The 18,285-nt window shown below is 42.0% G+C and overlaps 1 protein-coding gene and 1 pseudogene across 1 annotated transcript; both read left to right on the forward strand.

Moving 5' to 3' along the window:
• The first annotated feature begins 10,506 nt into the window (after positions 1-10,506).
• LOC110540603 (olfactory receptor 52E5) lies at positions 10,507-11,448 on the forward strand. The gene has a single exon (XM_021627356.2). The coding sequence runs from the start codon at positions 10,507-10,509 to the stop codon at positions 11,446-11,448; it is 942 nt and encodes a 313-aa protein (XP_021483031.2).
• A 958-nt stretch (positions 11,449-12,406) lies between these two features.
• LOC110540601 (large ribosomal subunit protein uL16-like) lies at positions 12,407-16,906 on the forward strand (annotated as a pseudogene).
• The last annotated feature ends 1,379 nt before the right edge of the window (positions 16,907-18,285 follow it).

The raw sequence follows: 18,285 nt of genomic DNA on the forward strand, positions 1-18,285 counted from the left end.
CAGGGGTCTTTTCTGAGGCTGATACTCCAACCAAGGACCATGTATGGAGATAACCTAGAACCCTTGCACAGAAGTAGCCCATGGCAACTCAGTGTCCCCAGTAATAGGGAAAGGGACTGTCTCTGATATGAACTCATGGGCTGGCTCTTTGATCACCTTCACCTGAGGGGGGAGCAGTCTTACCAGTCTACAAAGGAAGACAATGAAGCCAGTCGTGATGAGACCTGATAGACTAGGGTTAGATGGAAGGGGAGGAGGACCTCCCCTATCATTAGACTGGAGAAGGAGCATAAGAGAAGAAGAGGGAGGGAGAGAGTGGGATTGGGATGGAGAGGAGAAGGGGGCTACAGCTGGGATACAAAGTGAATTAACTGTGATTAGTAAAAAAATAAATATATTTTAAAAATAAAAGAGAAGTAAAGTTATTTTTCCAACTTTCTGAGTTTGGGTAGGAATATAACCTCTTATGAAATTAGTAAATGTGATGCAAGCAAAGCCTTAAGGAGTGTAAATTAAGACCAAATTACTTAAAAGCCTGGAACCATCACGAGTGAGCCCAGTTGGCTTACTGAATGATAAGAGGCTGTAAGTAAAAGAGTGGAAGTTAGCTCTCAGTTTTGAATCATAAGTTGCTGTCAGACTTTAACCATCAACCTAAATTGTGGTTTATCTCAAAGGAAAGTCTCATAAAAATAAAACAAAGCCTTTCAGACCGAAGTAATTCCTCACTCTATGAAAAAACTTTGAGCTAAGAGAGAAAGAGCAATATTTTAAGCCGCAGACTGTCGAAGTCTGTTATGTTCAATAACTAAGTAAAACGATGTAGAATTCACCCATGACGTGGCTCCAGGAACATAGTGTAAGTGTTGCCCACGAGTATAAAAATGACAACATGCGTCATGGCGGCGGCCTGGCGTGTCCTCTTGATGCTCGCTAAGGACCTGGCTTTAGAGGCGGGGTTGTGCCCCAATTCAGATGTAGGCATGATTACCTTAGTGTGTCTGTGGTGGGAACAGCCCACCGGACTCATCGGCCAGAAAAAGGCCCTGTGCCCAGGACCCTCTTTATCCATCAGGGGTGCAGGTATTTGGTTACCACAGCTTCTCCAGCCAGTTTATACTAGATGGTGAGAGCATTTGCTAGGATGTTCTAGTCTTTCTGTTGCTTTCTGTCTTATCCTTTTGTTCATGCTTATTGTATACTCACTCCTTCAAAAATGAAAGTATGGCTATTGTGGGAAATTCTCCATGTGAACAGAAGACATAACAGGAATAAAATATTCAGCACATTTTAAAGAAGAAACCACAAAAGATGGAGTGGTAAGTATTTAAAAATCAAAATTGATGCTGGGCCTGGTGGCACATGCCTTTAACCTCAGCACTTGGGAAGAAGAGAAATGTGAATCCCCAAGTTCAATCCCAGCCTAGTCAGGATGAGTTCCAGGACAGCCAGGGATATACATAGAAACACTGTCTAAAAAAAACAGAACCAAAAATAAAGAAATTTGATGCAAACTCCAAAATCTTCAAGAAGTTAGTCACTCACTATATTATGTCATGAGCATCAAAGTATATGCTAGACATTCAAGGATGAGGGTTGGCATTAGTTTTTTTTTAACTCTTCTTATATCTTATATATCTTATGTCTTATATCTTTTCTTATGTCTTTTTCTCCCTGCTGTACCGCAATCCTTTCCAACACCCCAGCACCATGTAGGAATGAGAAAGGATTAGTGGGAGAAAGAGTACATTTTTTTCTTAGCTGCTTCCTGCTGGTTAGGGTCATCAGGTTCCTTGGAGCCAGTCCAATCCTATTTCAGGAGCTCTCCAGCTTCCTGTCTCATACAGCAACGAGGAGCTGCAAGGGGGAAGCAGCTCCACTTGTTTTTCTCTTGCTCCACTCTCTGGGATCTGGAATTTACTCTTTCTCCAGAGTCCTCAGATTCAAACTATCTGCAGCTGCAAAGAGCTCTTCTCAGAGCCCTCATGAGACAAATCATCTGCTACTGTGGACCATCTGAACCAGTCACACATCCCACACCTGGGACCAAAACAAAATCATATTTATATCCACAACAACCTTGTCATTGTCATCTTCCCTCGGTGTATTTCCCTTCCTCACCTTTCCCACCACATCTCCTCTGAGCTAAAGTATCATATCTGTACTGTGTTTCTCTACTATGCCATGGGGAGGAATAGAATGTTATATCCTTGGACACAAGTTTATGCACCTTTAAAGTGTTCTGAAAATTGTGTTTAGGGATCCTAGGACATGTCTAGACTCACTATAAGGTTTCTCTCTGTGGGATCAGTGAAGCTGGAAGCCCAGAGGCTTGAAAGGACCATTTTTAAGAACCTAAGCCATAGTGCTATTCAGCTTCATATGAAGACTGGAAAATAAAATGTTAGAGACATCAGAATTCAGGCAGGATACAGAAGAGACAGCAGAGAAGAGGCAGAGAGCTAAAACCCTCCCTTTTCTTAACTATTATCCTGAGAACCTGTCTCTACACAGGAGAATGAGGCTCAGTAGGATTGGTACAGGGCTGTGGAGTGCATGAAGACTTGTATGCTTTGTTTGGTGCTTTTCTCTTTCCTTCCTTCCTCTCTCTCCCTCCTTTACTCCTTCCCTTCTTTCTTCTCTCAGTCTCTCCCTGAGGCAATGCCATTCCTTTATCGCTTATGAAAACATGGGTTCAAACATACTTCAATAAAAATGAAAATTACAAGGGCTAGAAAACTGACCAATTATCGAGGCCAGCAGTGAGGTTTGCTGTGCTTCTCAAGCAGAAGAAAATTTGCAGATGAACGCTGCATGTTTGGGTAAAGGTAGAGTATGACTGATGTCAGTATCCAAATACAATCTCATGAGTAGTTTCATCTTCACTATTGTCTGCTCCTGCCGCATTCATAGCCCTTATTGTTTAAAACTCATACCATCTATTTTTACCACCTATTTCCCACTATGTTGGGGAACCATACCTAAACTGCTGAGTCTGGCTAGAAAAGCCAGCCTCAGCCTGTGACTCTGCTATCCTTCATGTCTCTGTCTTAAAGTAGCCTGAATAAACCCTCCTTCCCAGGTCATTCAGCTTTTTTGATTCCACGAAGCTGAGGAAGGCTGAAGAGGGGTGGTAAGAGGAGAGCCTGGTTCTCTTGAAACTGAAAGTATTGGATTGTGGTAGTATAAATAGACAACTAGGGAAGTGTAAATGTCTGGTCTGATAGCAGCCCTTCACCAAAAAGCCATTCATCTTCTAGACAACAATGACCTCATTTTAAATAATGGTCTTTTCTTAGGCTCTTAGATTAAAATTCTAGGAACCATCAATAATATTTTTTGGTTACCTTTTGAGCTACTTCTGTCACAACCATTAATCTTGTTCACTCTGAAAATAAAGACATTAGTTGGATCTGTTCTCCCAATTTTACAGGAAAATAAACTGATTTATAAAGTAAAGAAATTAATCAAAGTTCCTAAGGAAGTAAATGTAACAAAAAGAAATTTAACCATTTTATGTCTAAGTAGTTTCAGGTCTAAACAAATTCACTAAATGTTCTGCAAGGGCCAGAAAGAGCTTCCTGAACAGAACCCCAACAGCACAGGCTCTAAGAGCAACAATTAATAAATGGGACCTCATGAAACTGAAAAGCTTCTGTAAAGCAAATACACTGTCATCAGAACAAAATGACAGATTGGGAAAGGATCTTCACCAACCCTATATCTGACAGAGGACTAATATCCAGAATAAATAAGGAACACAAGAAGCTAAAAAGCAACAAATCAAGTAATCCAATTAAAAATGGGGTACAGAACTAAATAGAGAATTCTCTATAGAGGAATATTGAATAGCAGAGAAACACTTAAAGAAATGCTCAACATCCTTAGCTATCAGAGAAATGCGAATCAAAATGATCCTGATATTTCACCTTATACCCATCAGAATGGGTATTGAAAGATTGAAAACTCAATCTTATTGAAAACTCAATCAAATTGACAACACATGCTGAAGAGGATGTGGAGAAGGGGGCAGCCTCCTCCATTGTTGGTGGGAATGTAAACTTGTACAATCACTTTGGAAATCAATCTGGAGTTTTCTCAGAAAATTAGGAATAGTGATTCCTCAAGATCCAGCTATACCACTCCTAGGCATATATCCAAAATATGCTCAAGTATACAACAAGGACATTTGCTCAACAGCCTAGTTGTCCCTCAGTGGAGGAATAGATACAGAAACTGTGAATACTACTCAGCAATTAAGAACAAGGAAATCATGAAATTTGCAGGCAAATAGTGGGAACTAGAAAAGGTCATCCTGAGTGAGGTATCCCAGAAGCAGAAAGACACACATGGTATATAAGTGGATATTAGACATATAATATAGGATAAACATACTAAAATCTATACACCTAAAGAAGCTAAGTAAGAAGGAGGACCCGGGGTAAGATGATCGATCCTTACTCAGAAAGGCAACGGGATGGACATTGGAAGAAGAAAACAGGGAACAGAAGTGGAGCCTACCACAGAGGGCCTCTGAAAAACTCTACACAGCAGGGTATCAAAGCAGATCCTGAGACTCATAGTCAAACTTTGGGCAGAGTGCAGAGAATCTCATGAAAGAAGGGGGAGATTGAAAGACCTGGAGGAAACAGGAGCTCCACAAGGAGAACAGAACCAAAAGAATCTGAGCACAGAGGTCTTTTCTGAGACTGATACTCCAACCAAGGACCATGCATGGAGATAACCTAGAACCCCTGCACAGATGTAGTCCATGGCAGCTTAGTGTCCAAGTGGGTTCCCTAGTAATGGGAACAGGGACTGTCTTTGACCTAAACTCATGGGGTGGCTCTTTAATAACCTTCCCCTCTGGGGGGAGACAATGCAGCCAGTTTTGATGCGACCTAATAGATTAGCATCAGATGGAAGGGGAGGAGGACCTCCCCTATAGTGGCCTTGGGGAGGGGCATAGGAGGAGATGAAGGAGGGAGAGTAGGATTGGGAGGGGACAAGGGAGGAGGCTAAAGGAAGGAAGGAAGGAAGGAAGGAAGGAAGGAAGGAAGGAAAAAAGAAAGAAAGAAAGAAAGAAAGAAAGAAAGAAAGAAAGAAAGAAAGAAAGAAAGAAAGAAACGTGTAAAAAGAAATGACAAGATCAGTGACCACAGCGTTTATGGGTGCTACAAGGGAAATGCCCTATCATCAACTCAGGTTTTACAGAGAGCTGCGGGACTAAGCTCTTTGTCAATGAGCCCGTCTAAAGCAATGTGGCCTCCAAAATGACCTGCTTGTGGGTTGTACATATTAACCACTGCTGGTATCACCTAGCTCCACCAGAACAAGTACTCTGGCTAATTCTTTAAAGGGGTACTGTCCTGGTAGCTCTAAACGACACTGTGCAAAACTAGTCCTGCCTCTTACTCTTCTGGCAGCTTGCTTCTGCTCACAAAGTGTCCTGTTGTAAACCACCCCCCAAGACGGCACTGGGTGTTAGTCAAGTACCACAGACAGCTTCTGAGTTCTTAGACTGTCATCTTCCCCTCAACACTAGCAAATGCTGTCCTCTTCCTTCTACATTATCAGCTTTCTCTCCAGCTTCTGTAGGGGATGCAACCAGGCTGTAAAATGAATAAATAAATAAATTAATTAATGAAAAAAACTTTTAAAAAGAAAAGAAAAAAGAAAGCAGGCTGGGCAAGTCATGAGATGCACGCCAGTGAACACCATTCCCCATGACCTTTACTTTAGTCCTTGACTCAAGATGCCTGACCTGAGCTCCTTCAGGGATAGTGTGACCTGAGAGTTGAATACTGAAAGAAAACCTTCCACCAAAAGTGGATTGCTCACTTACTTTTGAAGAAAATCAGTTCACATTTATACCGTTTTATTCTGCACACTGATGGATGTTTCCCATCTCCCAGGACCCTGATCATGGAGGAGTTTAATGAAAGGACAGCCTCCCTTAACAAGAATTCTGAGACATTTACTAGGAGAATGCCTTTTATCAATAGCATCGGTTTCCACCTCCTTCTTTATCCTGCCAGGGATCCCAGGACTAGAAGTTTTTCATATATGGATTGTTTTCCCATTTCCCTCGTGGGAAACATCACCACTCTCTGTGTGATCAAGCGTGAACACAGCCTCCACTAGCCCATTTTCTACTTTCTGGCCACATTGTCTTTGATTGATCTGTGTCTATCCGCATCCACCATCCCCAGAATGCTGATTCAGAGTCCAGGAGATCAGTTTCAGGGACCGCCTTGCACAGATGTTCTTCATCCATGTGTTTACAGGCATGGAAACTGTTTTGCTGGAGGGCATGGCTTACGACCGCTTCAGCCTTTTCTTCTCTGTCGTTACTGGAAGAAATCAAATCTCATGTCTCCGTTTGCGTTTCTCTTTCTGAGACTGCCCTCTGGTGGACACATTATACCCCGCACATACTGTGAGCACATGGGTCTTGCCTGATAAGCCTGCGCACCCATCAGGATGAACCTCATCTACGGACTCAGGAATTTTCCATATCCTTGGGGACATGATCCCGGTTGCCTCTCACCACGTTCTTATCCTTCGAGCTGCTTTCCAGTTTCCTTCTCAAGACACACTGCTAGGTAGAGCCTCTCAGAGGCCCTCTGCGGTAGGCTCCTGTGGTTTGGGGCTTTTTTGAGGCAGGGTTTCTCTGTGCAGCCCTGGATGTCCTGGAACTTGCTCTGTATCCCAGACCGGTCCCAAACTCACAGAGATCCTCCTACCTCTGCCTCCTGAGTACTGAGATTAAAGGCGTGTGCTGCCACCACCTGGCTCGAGTTTTTGTTATTTGTTTGTTTGTTTATTCTTCTCTCATATATTACACTCCAACTACAGGTTTCTCCTCTCTCCCCTTAACCCACTGTCTTCCCCCACCTGTTCTCTCCCCTAGATCTGCCCGCACCCCTCTTCCCCTCACACCATTTCACACACACACACACACACACACACACACACGCACACACACGCACACACACACGCACACACACACGCACACACACACATGCACCTGCTTCCCCTCAGAAAATAGCAGGCCTCCCAGGGACACCAACTGAACACAGCATAACAAACTACAATAAAACCAGACATGCATCAAGACATCAAGGCTGGGTAAGGCAGCCCGGGAGGAGGAACACAGTTCCACTAGCAGGCAAAAGAGCCAGAGACAGCTCCTGATCCCACTGTTAGAAATCCCGTAAGAACACCAAGATACTCGCCCTTATATATGCAGAGGACGTTGTCAGATCCCTAGAGGCTTCCTGATCTCTGCGAGCCCCGAGTCCCAGTCAGTTAGTATGGGAGCCATGTTCTTGTGCTATCCCTGACCCCTCTGGTTCCTTAGATCCTTCTTCTCCCTCCCCTGGAGGACTCCCCCACGCTTTGCCTAATGTTTGGCTCTGGGACTCTGCATCTACTCCCATCAGCTGCTGGATGAAGTCTTTCTGGTCTCTCTGATGACGATTTTGCTAGGCTTCAGTCCCAAAACACTCTGCAGGCAGGACAAAGTGTAAGTTGAAGGTTTTGTGGCTGGGTTGTTGCCCAATCCCTCCACTTGTGGTCTTGCCTGGATACAGATGATGGCCTGTTTAGGTTCTGTGTCCCCCATTACTAGGAGTCTTTGCTATACTCAACTTCATAAGGAAAACCCAAAATTCCAAGATAGCTAAAACAACCCTATACAGTAAAAGAACTTCCAGAGATATTACCATTTTTTAAATTTAAGCTCTACTACAGAGCTGCAGTAATAAAAACTGCATGGTATTGGCATAGAAATAGATATGTTGATTGATGGAATTGAATCAAAGACTGAGAGGTAAATCCACACATCTATGGACACCTGATTTTTTACAAAAAGAAAGCCAGAAATATACAATGGAAATAAGAAATCATCTTCAAAAATTGGAACTGGTCTAACTTGATGTTGGTATGTAAAAGAACGCAAATAGATCTATTTTTATCAACCTGCAGAAAACTCAAGCCCAAGTGGCTGAAAGACCTCAGCATAAAGCCAGATACACTGACATGTGGGGAAAAGCCTTGAATGCATTGGCACAGTTGACAACTTCCTGAACAGAACACCAATAGTGCAGGCAGAAGAACATCAATTAATACATGTCTATTTATTTTTGTTTTTATTAATTAATATTTAGAATTAGGGGCAACAAATGCTCACAAAATTTTAAGATATATTTATAAAATATATTTTATATTTATATTTTATATAAATGTGTATATTTATATAATCATATTTCTTATAATTTAATGTAATTTATGCATAAATTATATTGTATAAAATATATTCTATAACATATATTTTATAAATATATATTATTTATATGCGTATGTGTGTATAGCCAGGTTTGGAAATGAATTAGAATCATCTCTCTCCATTGCTTATTAATTTATGCATATTTCAGAGAAGACTTTAACAAAACAGTGGGGCTTCCCTCCAGTATTCTTTACCTGCCTGCCATTACTGCTTCTTTGCCAAAAGTGACTTCACCTCCACCACAGTGAGATTTGAAGTGTAAGTGTGAAGCCATTATGCCTCTGGGTAGCTAGCCTGTGGGACACACTCAGGGGAGAGTATTCCCTGGGTGATGGACAGATAACTGGCCATTGGAACCCAGAAGCAGAACACAGAGATCCTCAGAGATGGGAATTTTCTGTGCCGTATTTAGGGCCTCAGACACAGCTCAATGGGAGGAGGCTCTCCCCAGAGGACTAAAGGTCTTATTAAACTCCTTGGCTCTAGCTACTGAGAACTTGTCCCCTCAGGTTGCAGTCTGTGGCATCCAGCTCTTCACAGATGACTGCTCAGACACTGGTCAGAGGTGGGTGAGTAAATTCCAGTAATGCTGATAGAAGGGTCTCCAGATAGTAGCTGGACTCCAGCGAGTCAGCCAGTAGATATGGAGGTGCATGGTGGTGGGGGTCGATTTGAAAAGAACTCGGATTCATTGCTCAAAATCAGACACCAGCATCCACAGTGACAAGTCAGTGAAGTCATCCACAGTGAAACAAATCAGTTTCAACACATGCAGTCAGAAGCATATGAACAAAGAACAGGGTATTGTATACACAAAGGAAATCCTCCTGGCAACAGGTCATCTGCCACAGGTGGTGGCTTTTTCTTCTTTTACATTTCCACTTGTCTTTTTAGATGACACCAAATACCAGTTAGTCATGGTAGCAGGAGAAAGCAATTTCATGGCCAACATAGGGGTTTAAGTGAGGTTAATGACAAATTTAAACTGAACTTTATATCATATTACTTTAGATTTTGAACTACAATGTATGCCTCTCCAGAGCTCATATTTTAGAAATGTCTGGCTACCACCTGTGGCCTAGAGTCTAACACAATTCACCCTCTGCAGTTTATAGGTAAGCAATAGGCTAATTTGCTCACACCCATTACTTCATGTTACAAGCTTCATCCACACCATGGAACAGTAATGACTCAGACCACAAAACAAGATAACGGATTTGGATTTAGACTATGGAATGGAATTAAAGAGTTCACCGCTGAACTCAGTTTTTTCAGCCAGATAGCCAATAGCTAATTTAGAAATACCATCACGTACGGTATCACAAAAACTAGACACAGTGGAAGCAAGTAACTGCTCTTCATAGTGCTCCATCTTAAAAAAAAAAAAAAAAAAGATTCTGACATTAGTTACCACTTTACAATAGCAGGAAGCAACTGCCTATTTACATAATGCACCATAAAGGTTAAAAGACCATGAATCACAAAGTCTGAATAAATTTGTATCTAGTGCTGATTGTGCAATGATCATAATATCAGTGTACAACAGGATTTTACACTTCTAAGAGGGAGCATTGTTTTATGGAATTGTGTGATAGTCTCCAGTTGTCTCTAAATTTCTTAATTCCATTCCAAAGCCTGAATCCAAACCACTGCGCAGCTATCTCACCCCCATCCTACTGGCTTTCCGCCCATATGTACATCAATTCCTCTTCTGCTTTGCAAGAAATGTATCATTTCCCTCCACAACCTGACTCACCATCTCCTAACCCCAGTCCACTGACATGATGTAGACTGTACATGCACACAGACAGAGTGCAGTCAAGGGAAGGAAGGAGAAAGGAAGGGATGGAGGAAGGGAAGGACTCCATACCAGTTACATATATTATAATCTGATTAGCTCATGTAATTATCAATAAATAGTTGCTAAATTAATGTACATACGTTCTTCCTTTAAAGCTAAAGAGATAAAAGACAGAATTGAGTGTTTGTTGTAAATCTGGGAGTATTCTACACGGTTTTCTATGAATGTGAGGCAAAGTTTCTGAAGCTAAAGTATCTCCTATTCCCTTTGTAGGTCTCAAGTGCTGTACTATGGAATTAAGGAATGGGTTTTCCGGTTCTGAAAGAATTACACAGCACACCACGAAAGGAGCTAGCGTATCTCAGTGGAAGCCAGGAAACCGCAAGAAATGCATCTGCGATCAGTTCCCACTAAGATGCTTCATTCCAACAGGACACAGTTCCACCCGCCCTCCTTCCTCCTGACAGGGATCCCTGGGCTGGAAGGTGAACATCTGTGGATCGGCTTTCCCTTCTTTGCAGTGTATCTAATAGCTGTCCTGGGGAACATCATCATCTTATTTGTGATCCACACCGAACGCAGCCTCCACCAACCCATGTTCTACTTCCTGGCCATGTTGGCATGCACTGACTTGGGCTTATCCACAGCCACCGTCCCCAAGATGCTGGGCATTTTCTGGTTCAATCTCAGGGAGATTGTGTTTGGGGCCTGCATTACTCAGATGTATACCATCCACATATGCACCGGCCTGGAATCTGTGGTGCTGACGGTTATGGCCATCGATCGCTATATCGCTATCTGTAACCCACTGCGGTACAGCACGATCCTCACCAACAAGGTCATAGCTATTCTGGGTGCAGTCATCATCCTCAGGACTGTGGTGTTTGTGACTCCATTCATATTTCTTATCTTGAGGTTGCCTTTCTGTGGTGTTCGGATTGTACCCCACACCTACTGTGAGCACATGGGTTTGGCAAAGCTAGCATGTGCCAGTATCAGGGTCAATGTTATTTATGGATTAGTTGCTTTCTCAGTGGGATATATTGACCTATCTGTGATTGGATTTTCCTACATACAGATTCTCCAAGCAGTCTTCCGGCTTCCATCTTGGGACGCTCGGCTTAAGGCACTGAGCACATGCGGCTCCCATGTCACTGTCATGTTGGCCTTTTACCTGCCAGCTCTCTTCTCATTCATGACACACCGCTTTGGCCACAATATCCCTCATTACATCCACATACTTCTAGCCAATCTGTATGTTGTCGTTCCTCCTGCCTTGAACCCTGTTGTCTATGGAGTCAGGACAAAACAGATAAGGGAGAGAGTACTACGCATGCTTAACCCAAAAATCCACTGAAATTTGCTCCAAGATATTCCATAACAGTCCAAGAAGAAAATAATGACATCCAGTCAGAAGCAAACACTAGAAACACATTTTATTACATTTCTGCAGGACAGAAGGGATCAGAACAACAATAAATTGTGGGAAAAGCACCTTCCTTATCTCTTCTCCCCCCTTGCCTCTCCTCGAGTCCACTTTCTTTATATTCTAATTTGGCTTCAGAAGGATTTTGATCAAGGCTCTATGTCTGGAGTGTCTACACGCTGGGGACAATGATCTTCAAGTCACTCTGAAAGGTCACCTGCGTGAAGCTCTTTAGAGATCCCAGTGATGCTCTGAGAAGGTAATCTGGATGCTCACAGGCAGGACCGGGAGACAGACAGATAGCAGCTGGAGAAAAGAATAGAAAGTGATATGAATAGAGGGATGGGTGTAGGAAAAGGTGAAGGGATCTTTAAAACTCTACAAAACAAAGGCCAGGGACCCTACAACCAACACATGACTCTTAACCTGAAATTTCGGTTCTAATGGCTTTTTGTACACAAATAAGAACAGCTCAACAACAAGCCAATGAACATGTTAACGTGGAAGTGGGGTGTCCACAGGGCCCCACCCCAGACAAAGAACTGCTGACTTTTAGAAGGGGAGTTAGCCTCTCCGAGGAATCAGCTCTCTTGTTAACTGCAAAATGCTCAAAGTCACACTCAAAGGCAGAGAATGACAGAAACGCAGCCCTAGTCTCCTCTCTGGACATGGCTGACAATATCACCTACAAACTTTCCTTCCAATGGTTTCTAGTGCACTTTTCTAGAAAATACTAAAGAATTAGATGTATAATAGCTCAGCTTTCTCCCCAGATCAGTGAGTGTGATGTTTCTGTAAGTCAAACATCAAAACCCAAATCACAAGGAAAATTAGAGGCAGTGGGAAAGAATTAATATTCAAATAATGAAATGAGTTTTTTTTCCCCAGCATGCCACGAAATGGGCCACTGCCTCTCCTGGCATTAGCGGTTTACAAGTCATTCCCAAAATCCTACTTCTGCCAAGGTATCCCTACTGCCAAGATCTTTATCTTTGACTTTGAATGTTGGTGAATTCCCACTTTATGGCCACATGGTCTCAGATTAAATGAGCAACTTTCCTCCAAAGCCCTGGAAGTCCTGACCATATTTTCACACACAAAAAAATACATAATAAATAGTTGTGACAAGGATGGTTTTCATATTTGAATAAGGCCCTATGTCATCTGTGTCATCAATATGTTGTCTTGTGCTGGGATGACAGGCTCCAGACAGGTATGTGTGGTACCTTTGGGAAAACCCTGAGCACCGCAGCCAAGTTGCACATTAGCCAGGTTGTCATGTCCATCTGCACCAAGCTAAAAATATTAAACATGTTGTTGAGGCCCTGTGGAAAGCCAAGCTAGGGTTCCTTTGCTCCCAGAAGATATATTATCACTAAGTTTAATATGGATAAATTTGAAGTCATGGTAACTGAAAAACTACTCATCCCTGATGGCTGTGGGGTCAAATATGTGTACAATCATAGTCCCCTGGACAAGTCCCCAGTCCCACATTCCCAAGAACATCCACTGTGCTCTCCTATATTTCATCAAATCATGTTAAGTAATAAATTTCACATTGAGTCTACCAAGAAAGAGAGAGAGAAAGAGGAAGAAGGAAGGAAGGAAGGAAGGAAGGAAGGAAGGAAGGAAGGAAGGAAGGAAGGAAAGAAGGAAGGAAGGAAGGAAAAAAGGAAGATGGGAAAGTACACAGGTTTTGGAAGAATAATTGTAATACGGTAATTTTAATATATTTAATTTTAAAATATTCAATTCATATTTAAATCAACATGTACCTTCAAGCATTCAAAACTATTTACTGAAAGTCATTTTGTGACCAACAAATTACCAGAAAATGAAACTCTAAGATTAAAAAAAAAGTTTCCCTTTACTCAAGAAGAGCACAGTCTAATGGCTAAGGCAGAAACTTGAAAATCAAGTACATTACAATACAATAAAAATTAGTTAAAGCCCATAAATCAGCTATTTTGGAAGCCCTAAATTAAAGAGATATTGTTTTGTTAGAAGGTACTAGAAAACTAAGCACAGAGAGTAGTCGGATGAAGAGATTGGATAATGCAGGAGAATATGGCCAGAAAACTATCTGGCCATGGACCAGCGCATAAAAGCATGAACACCTTCTGCTCATTTGTGGACTAGGAAGTATGAGTCCAAGAGACTTCCTTGTCCTAACTAATGAAACTCCATGCTTGCAATCACATGAGACAAACTTTAAAGTTACTGTGTCTCCCATTTTTCTCATAATGAAACCTGCCCCTTCGTCAGATCCTCTCTGCCTTAGAATCCCACTTTTGATGTCTTCTGTTCTTGTTTTCTGTCACAAAATCATCTCATCTCCATTTGGATTATTGCAGTGTCCTACTGGGAGAGGGAGAAAGTTTTTGCTGTAGTCCCCCTTTACTTTCCTGTAGTGTAGTCCAATATAGTCACCAGAGCAGCTATTTCAAACCGTGCGAGGACGGTTATATGTCCAATATGCATTGCTGCACAATTCGCTCATAACAGAAAGAAAATGCTAACAATGGCTGACCAGCCTGACTTGACTGTCTCCTCCTCCAAACACTATCTAAACCACCTCCTTTACCACTTGACAAAAACCCTAACTTCATTTTCTCTTTTATGACTTGTCATTCATTGTTATTTCTCAGCGAGTAGCTCTTTGTCCACTAGATCTTCTTGATTGCAATATTTAAAATGATATAAACTTTACTCTGAAACATAAAATTATCCCATCATAGTCCCTGTTAAACTGTGCTACATGGCATTTACTACTAGTTAATAACCATGGATTCAAGCAATTTTATTTTTAATTAAATTTTTATATTTTATTAATTACAGTTTATTTACTTTGTATCCCAGTTGTAGCTCCCTCCCTCATTCCCTCCCAATCCCACCCTCCCTCCATCATCTCCTCCCTGCCCCTCTCTAAGTCCACTTATAGGGGAGGTCCTCCTTGCCTTCCATCTGACCCTAGCTCATCAGGTCTCACCAGGACTGGCTGCAATGTCCTCCTCTGTGGCCTAGCTAGGCTGCTTCTCCCATGGGGGTTGGGGAAGTCAAAGAGCCAGCCACTTGTTCATATCAAAGACAGTTGCTGTTCTCCTTACTATGGAACCCACTTGGATACTGAGCTTCCTTGGGCTACATCTGAGCTGGGGTTCTAGGTTATATCCATGCATGGTCCTTGGTTAGAGAAACAGTCTCATAAAAGACACCTGTGCCCAGATATATTTGGTCCTTGTGGAGTTCCTGTCCTCCCCAGGTCTTACTAACTCCCCTTTCTTTCATATGATTCCTTGCACTCTGCCCAAACTTTGGTTATGAGTCTCAGCATTTGTTTTGATACACTGCTAGGTAGAGTCTTTCAGAGGCCCTCTGTGGTAGGCTTCTGTCCTGCTTCTCGTTTTCTCTTCTTCCATTGTCCATCCTATTTGTCTTTCTAGGTAAGGACTGATCATCTTACTCTGGGACCTCCTTTTTGTTTAGCATCTTTAGGTGTACAGATTTTAGTATGTTTGTCCTATATTATATGTCTAATATCCACTTATAAGTAAGTATATACTGTGTGTGTCTTTCTGCTTCTGGAATTGCTCACTGAGGATGATGTTTTTTAGGTCCTACCATTTGCCTGCAAATTTCATGATCTACTTGTTTTTAATTCCTGAGTAGTATTCTATTGTGTAAAAGTACCACAGCTTCTGTATCCATTCTGTTGATGGACATCTGGGTTGTTTCTGCATTCTGGCTATTATGAATAAAACTGATACAAACATGGTTGAGCAAATGTCCTTGTTGTATACTTGAGCATCTTTTGGATATATGCCTAGGAGTGGAATAGCTGGCTCTTGAGGAATCACTCTTCCTAATTGTCTGAGAAAGTGCCAGATTGATTTCCAAAATGGTTGTACAAGTTTACATCCCCACCAGCAATGGAGGAGGATTCCCCTTTCTCCACAACCTCTCCAGCATGTGTTGTCACTTGAGTTTTTGATCTTAGCCATTCTGATGGGTGTAAGGTGAAATCTCAGGGCCATTTTGATTAAGCAATTTTATTTTTAATACCCTCTTTTCATCAAATAAAACCAAGAAACCCCTGAGAGTTGAGATAAGGAGGTCATGAAAGATATTGAGTTCTGAATACCATGCTACTTCGGTGCAAAAGAGGATGACATTACAGTCTAATCTCCCAGTAGACTTCGGGGTCTAGTCAAGAAGAAACAGAATGACTAACGTCTGCTGTCCACCCAGACAACCTATCTGCATGGAATATGTTAAGCAACAAGTTTGAAGACACCAGTAAAGTCAAGAGCATGAAATGTGGATAACGAATGATATCCTGCCTTGAAAGAATTCTCAGTCTGGTAAACAGAGAGGAAGGTAGGATTGGAGACGTTCAGCAGAATCTCTGAGTTGAGGGGAGTACTTAAAAGTTGGGAAATATTAAAATTGCTACATTTGACAGACCAGAGCTTTGTAGGAGAAAGGAGTGCATGGAGAGATGTGAAAGTCTGCAGAGACCCTACCTCCAGTGAGGTAGGTAAAGACCCTACCTCCAGTGCATGTGTGTAAGGAAACGGCATGAGCTGAGGAAGAGAGGCAGGCACCAAGGATTATGGACCAGAGTACCCAGTCCTGAGAGCTACCCACTGCAGCCACAAAGGAAGACAATTCTCAGGGCACTTAACAGATATTCAAGAGTCTTTCCTCGGGAATAGATCAAAAGTAATCATAGATTAAGGACCGTTCTTGGTCTTTTGTAACAAATCTTAAGAACCAAGTCTTGATCCCCCAAAAGCAAATTATTCTCAAATAACTTATTTACATTTTATAATGAATCCTGAGTATACTTAACAAAAGTGGAAATTTATAAGATCTGGTATCCAAAAAAAGCAAAGTCTCAAAATGTCTGATACAAATCAGGCAGTGGTTGCACAAACCTTTCATTGCAGCACTTGGGAGCCACAGGGAGGCTGATCTCTGAGTTCGAGGCCAGCCTAGTTTCCAGAGCAAGGTCTAGGACAGCCAGGGCTTCACAGAGAAACCCCATCTTAAAAAAACATTTCATATGATAGCTAACAAAAATTATCAAATTTACAAATAATTAGAAAATATAGCCCAAAATAGATTGAGTAAAGTAATTGGTTAGGTAAAAAGCAAAGCCTTTTGCTTCATTAAATTATTTCCATTGAGTAATAAGCAGCTTGCACTAAACCTTCTCAGTGAGGTTTTTTTAAAACTGTTTCTCTTGCATTTTTATGAAAATTTCTATGACAATGACTATTATAAGTTAACTTTGATTCATTCAGCTTTATGCACTGTTTATCTGACAGGCATATTCAGGAAGCCCACACAGACTGAGCTTGTGGACTCCATAGAAGGTGCCAAATGAGCATGTGCAGCTAATCCTGAGCACATACAGATGTGTGTGTACAAACCCTATACCTATGAGATTGACACAGTCCCTGCAGGACAGACAGCCAATGTAGGGCTGAATTACCAGGGCAAATTCCTTACCTATAGAAAGAAAATAATATTCTTTTCCTGCCTGTCTGCTTGCCACTCCCCAAGGGATCTGGGGGAAAAAAATCACAGTGGATAAGATCCCCGAGGCTCTAGCTGTATAACTACCAAGGCCACTTCTGGAACTAGCCAGAACTGTAGCATCCATGGATCCAGAACCCATGCTTCACATTCTTGGTAAGTGATTCTGAGTAGAGGGTGCCAAAGAGTGTCTACACTAGGACTCTGCAGAAGATCAGAGACCTAACTCTTTAGACCTGGACCTGTGCTTTCTTTTGCTGAATCAGAATTATGGAAAGAGTAGAGACCGTCTTTCTGGAATTAAGAAACAAATGTGAGGAACTGGCTTTTACTCTTTCTCTCTCAATCTCTCTCTCTCTCTTTTTTCTTCCCCTTCACCTCCTCCTCCTCTTCTTCTTCTTCTTCCTCTTCCTTCTCTTCCTTCTTCTTCTGACTCCTCCAGTGGAAGTCAGAAATGGAGACCTACACTGCACACGCACCATGTAGAGCACAGGCAGAAGAATCTGTTATTCTCAGCTTTGGCTACAGAAATTCAGAGATCGCGGTGAAGAATAGATTTTAAGTGGATTGTTGAGTAGTAAATAATTTGGGTAGATGTAACATCATAGGTGGGGGCAAAAGCTGTGTTTTGGTGTTGGGGATAGTTCAGCTAGTTTTAACAAGAGTTCAAATTGCTTAAATGTTACCTCTAAAGCTAGAAATTATATATAAAGAAACCAGGAGCTACCTCCTATTCTGTGCACTAATAATGTCTAAAGCACATCAGAACAGATTCCATACCTTCCTGTTTGAACTTCAGGAAGCCAGGGGAGAGGTAACGATACCCTCACTCTCAGGACAGAGCTTCTCTAGTGGTGGTCAATGGTCTTGCCAGCCTAGAGAATGGCTCTGGCCACTGGGTCTTTGTTTTGGTTTTGGACATAAGCTTCCTAGGATTCCTCATCATGTCCCTGGCTAGAACCACAGACATTAGATCCCAGTGTCAGCCTTAACACTGTCATGGGTAAGCTCTACTTGCAAACCAAGGCTAAGTGATGCAACAGATGTGTTCTGAGGTACTTAACTTCTTAGGCTGCGTAGACAAGTCCATACTTGCTGAGTGGGAACTCTAGCTGAAGACAATGCAGGGGAGGAAGAGGGAAAATGGAAGCATGAGTGAGAAGGAAAGAGATAAAAACGATCATATGTCAGCCTCAGACATTTTATCTAATGATGAAAAGTGTTACA

The sequence above is a fragment of the Meriones unguiculatus genome, chromosome 14, assembly GCF_030254825.1.
Source record: "Meriones unguiculatus strain TT.TT164.6M chromosome 14, Bangor_MerUng_6.1, whole genome shotgun sequence".
Classification (NCBI taxonomy): domain Eukaryota; kingdom Metazoa; phylum Chordata; class Mammalia; order Rodentia; family Muridae; genus Meriones; species Meriones unguiculatus.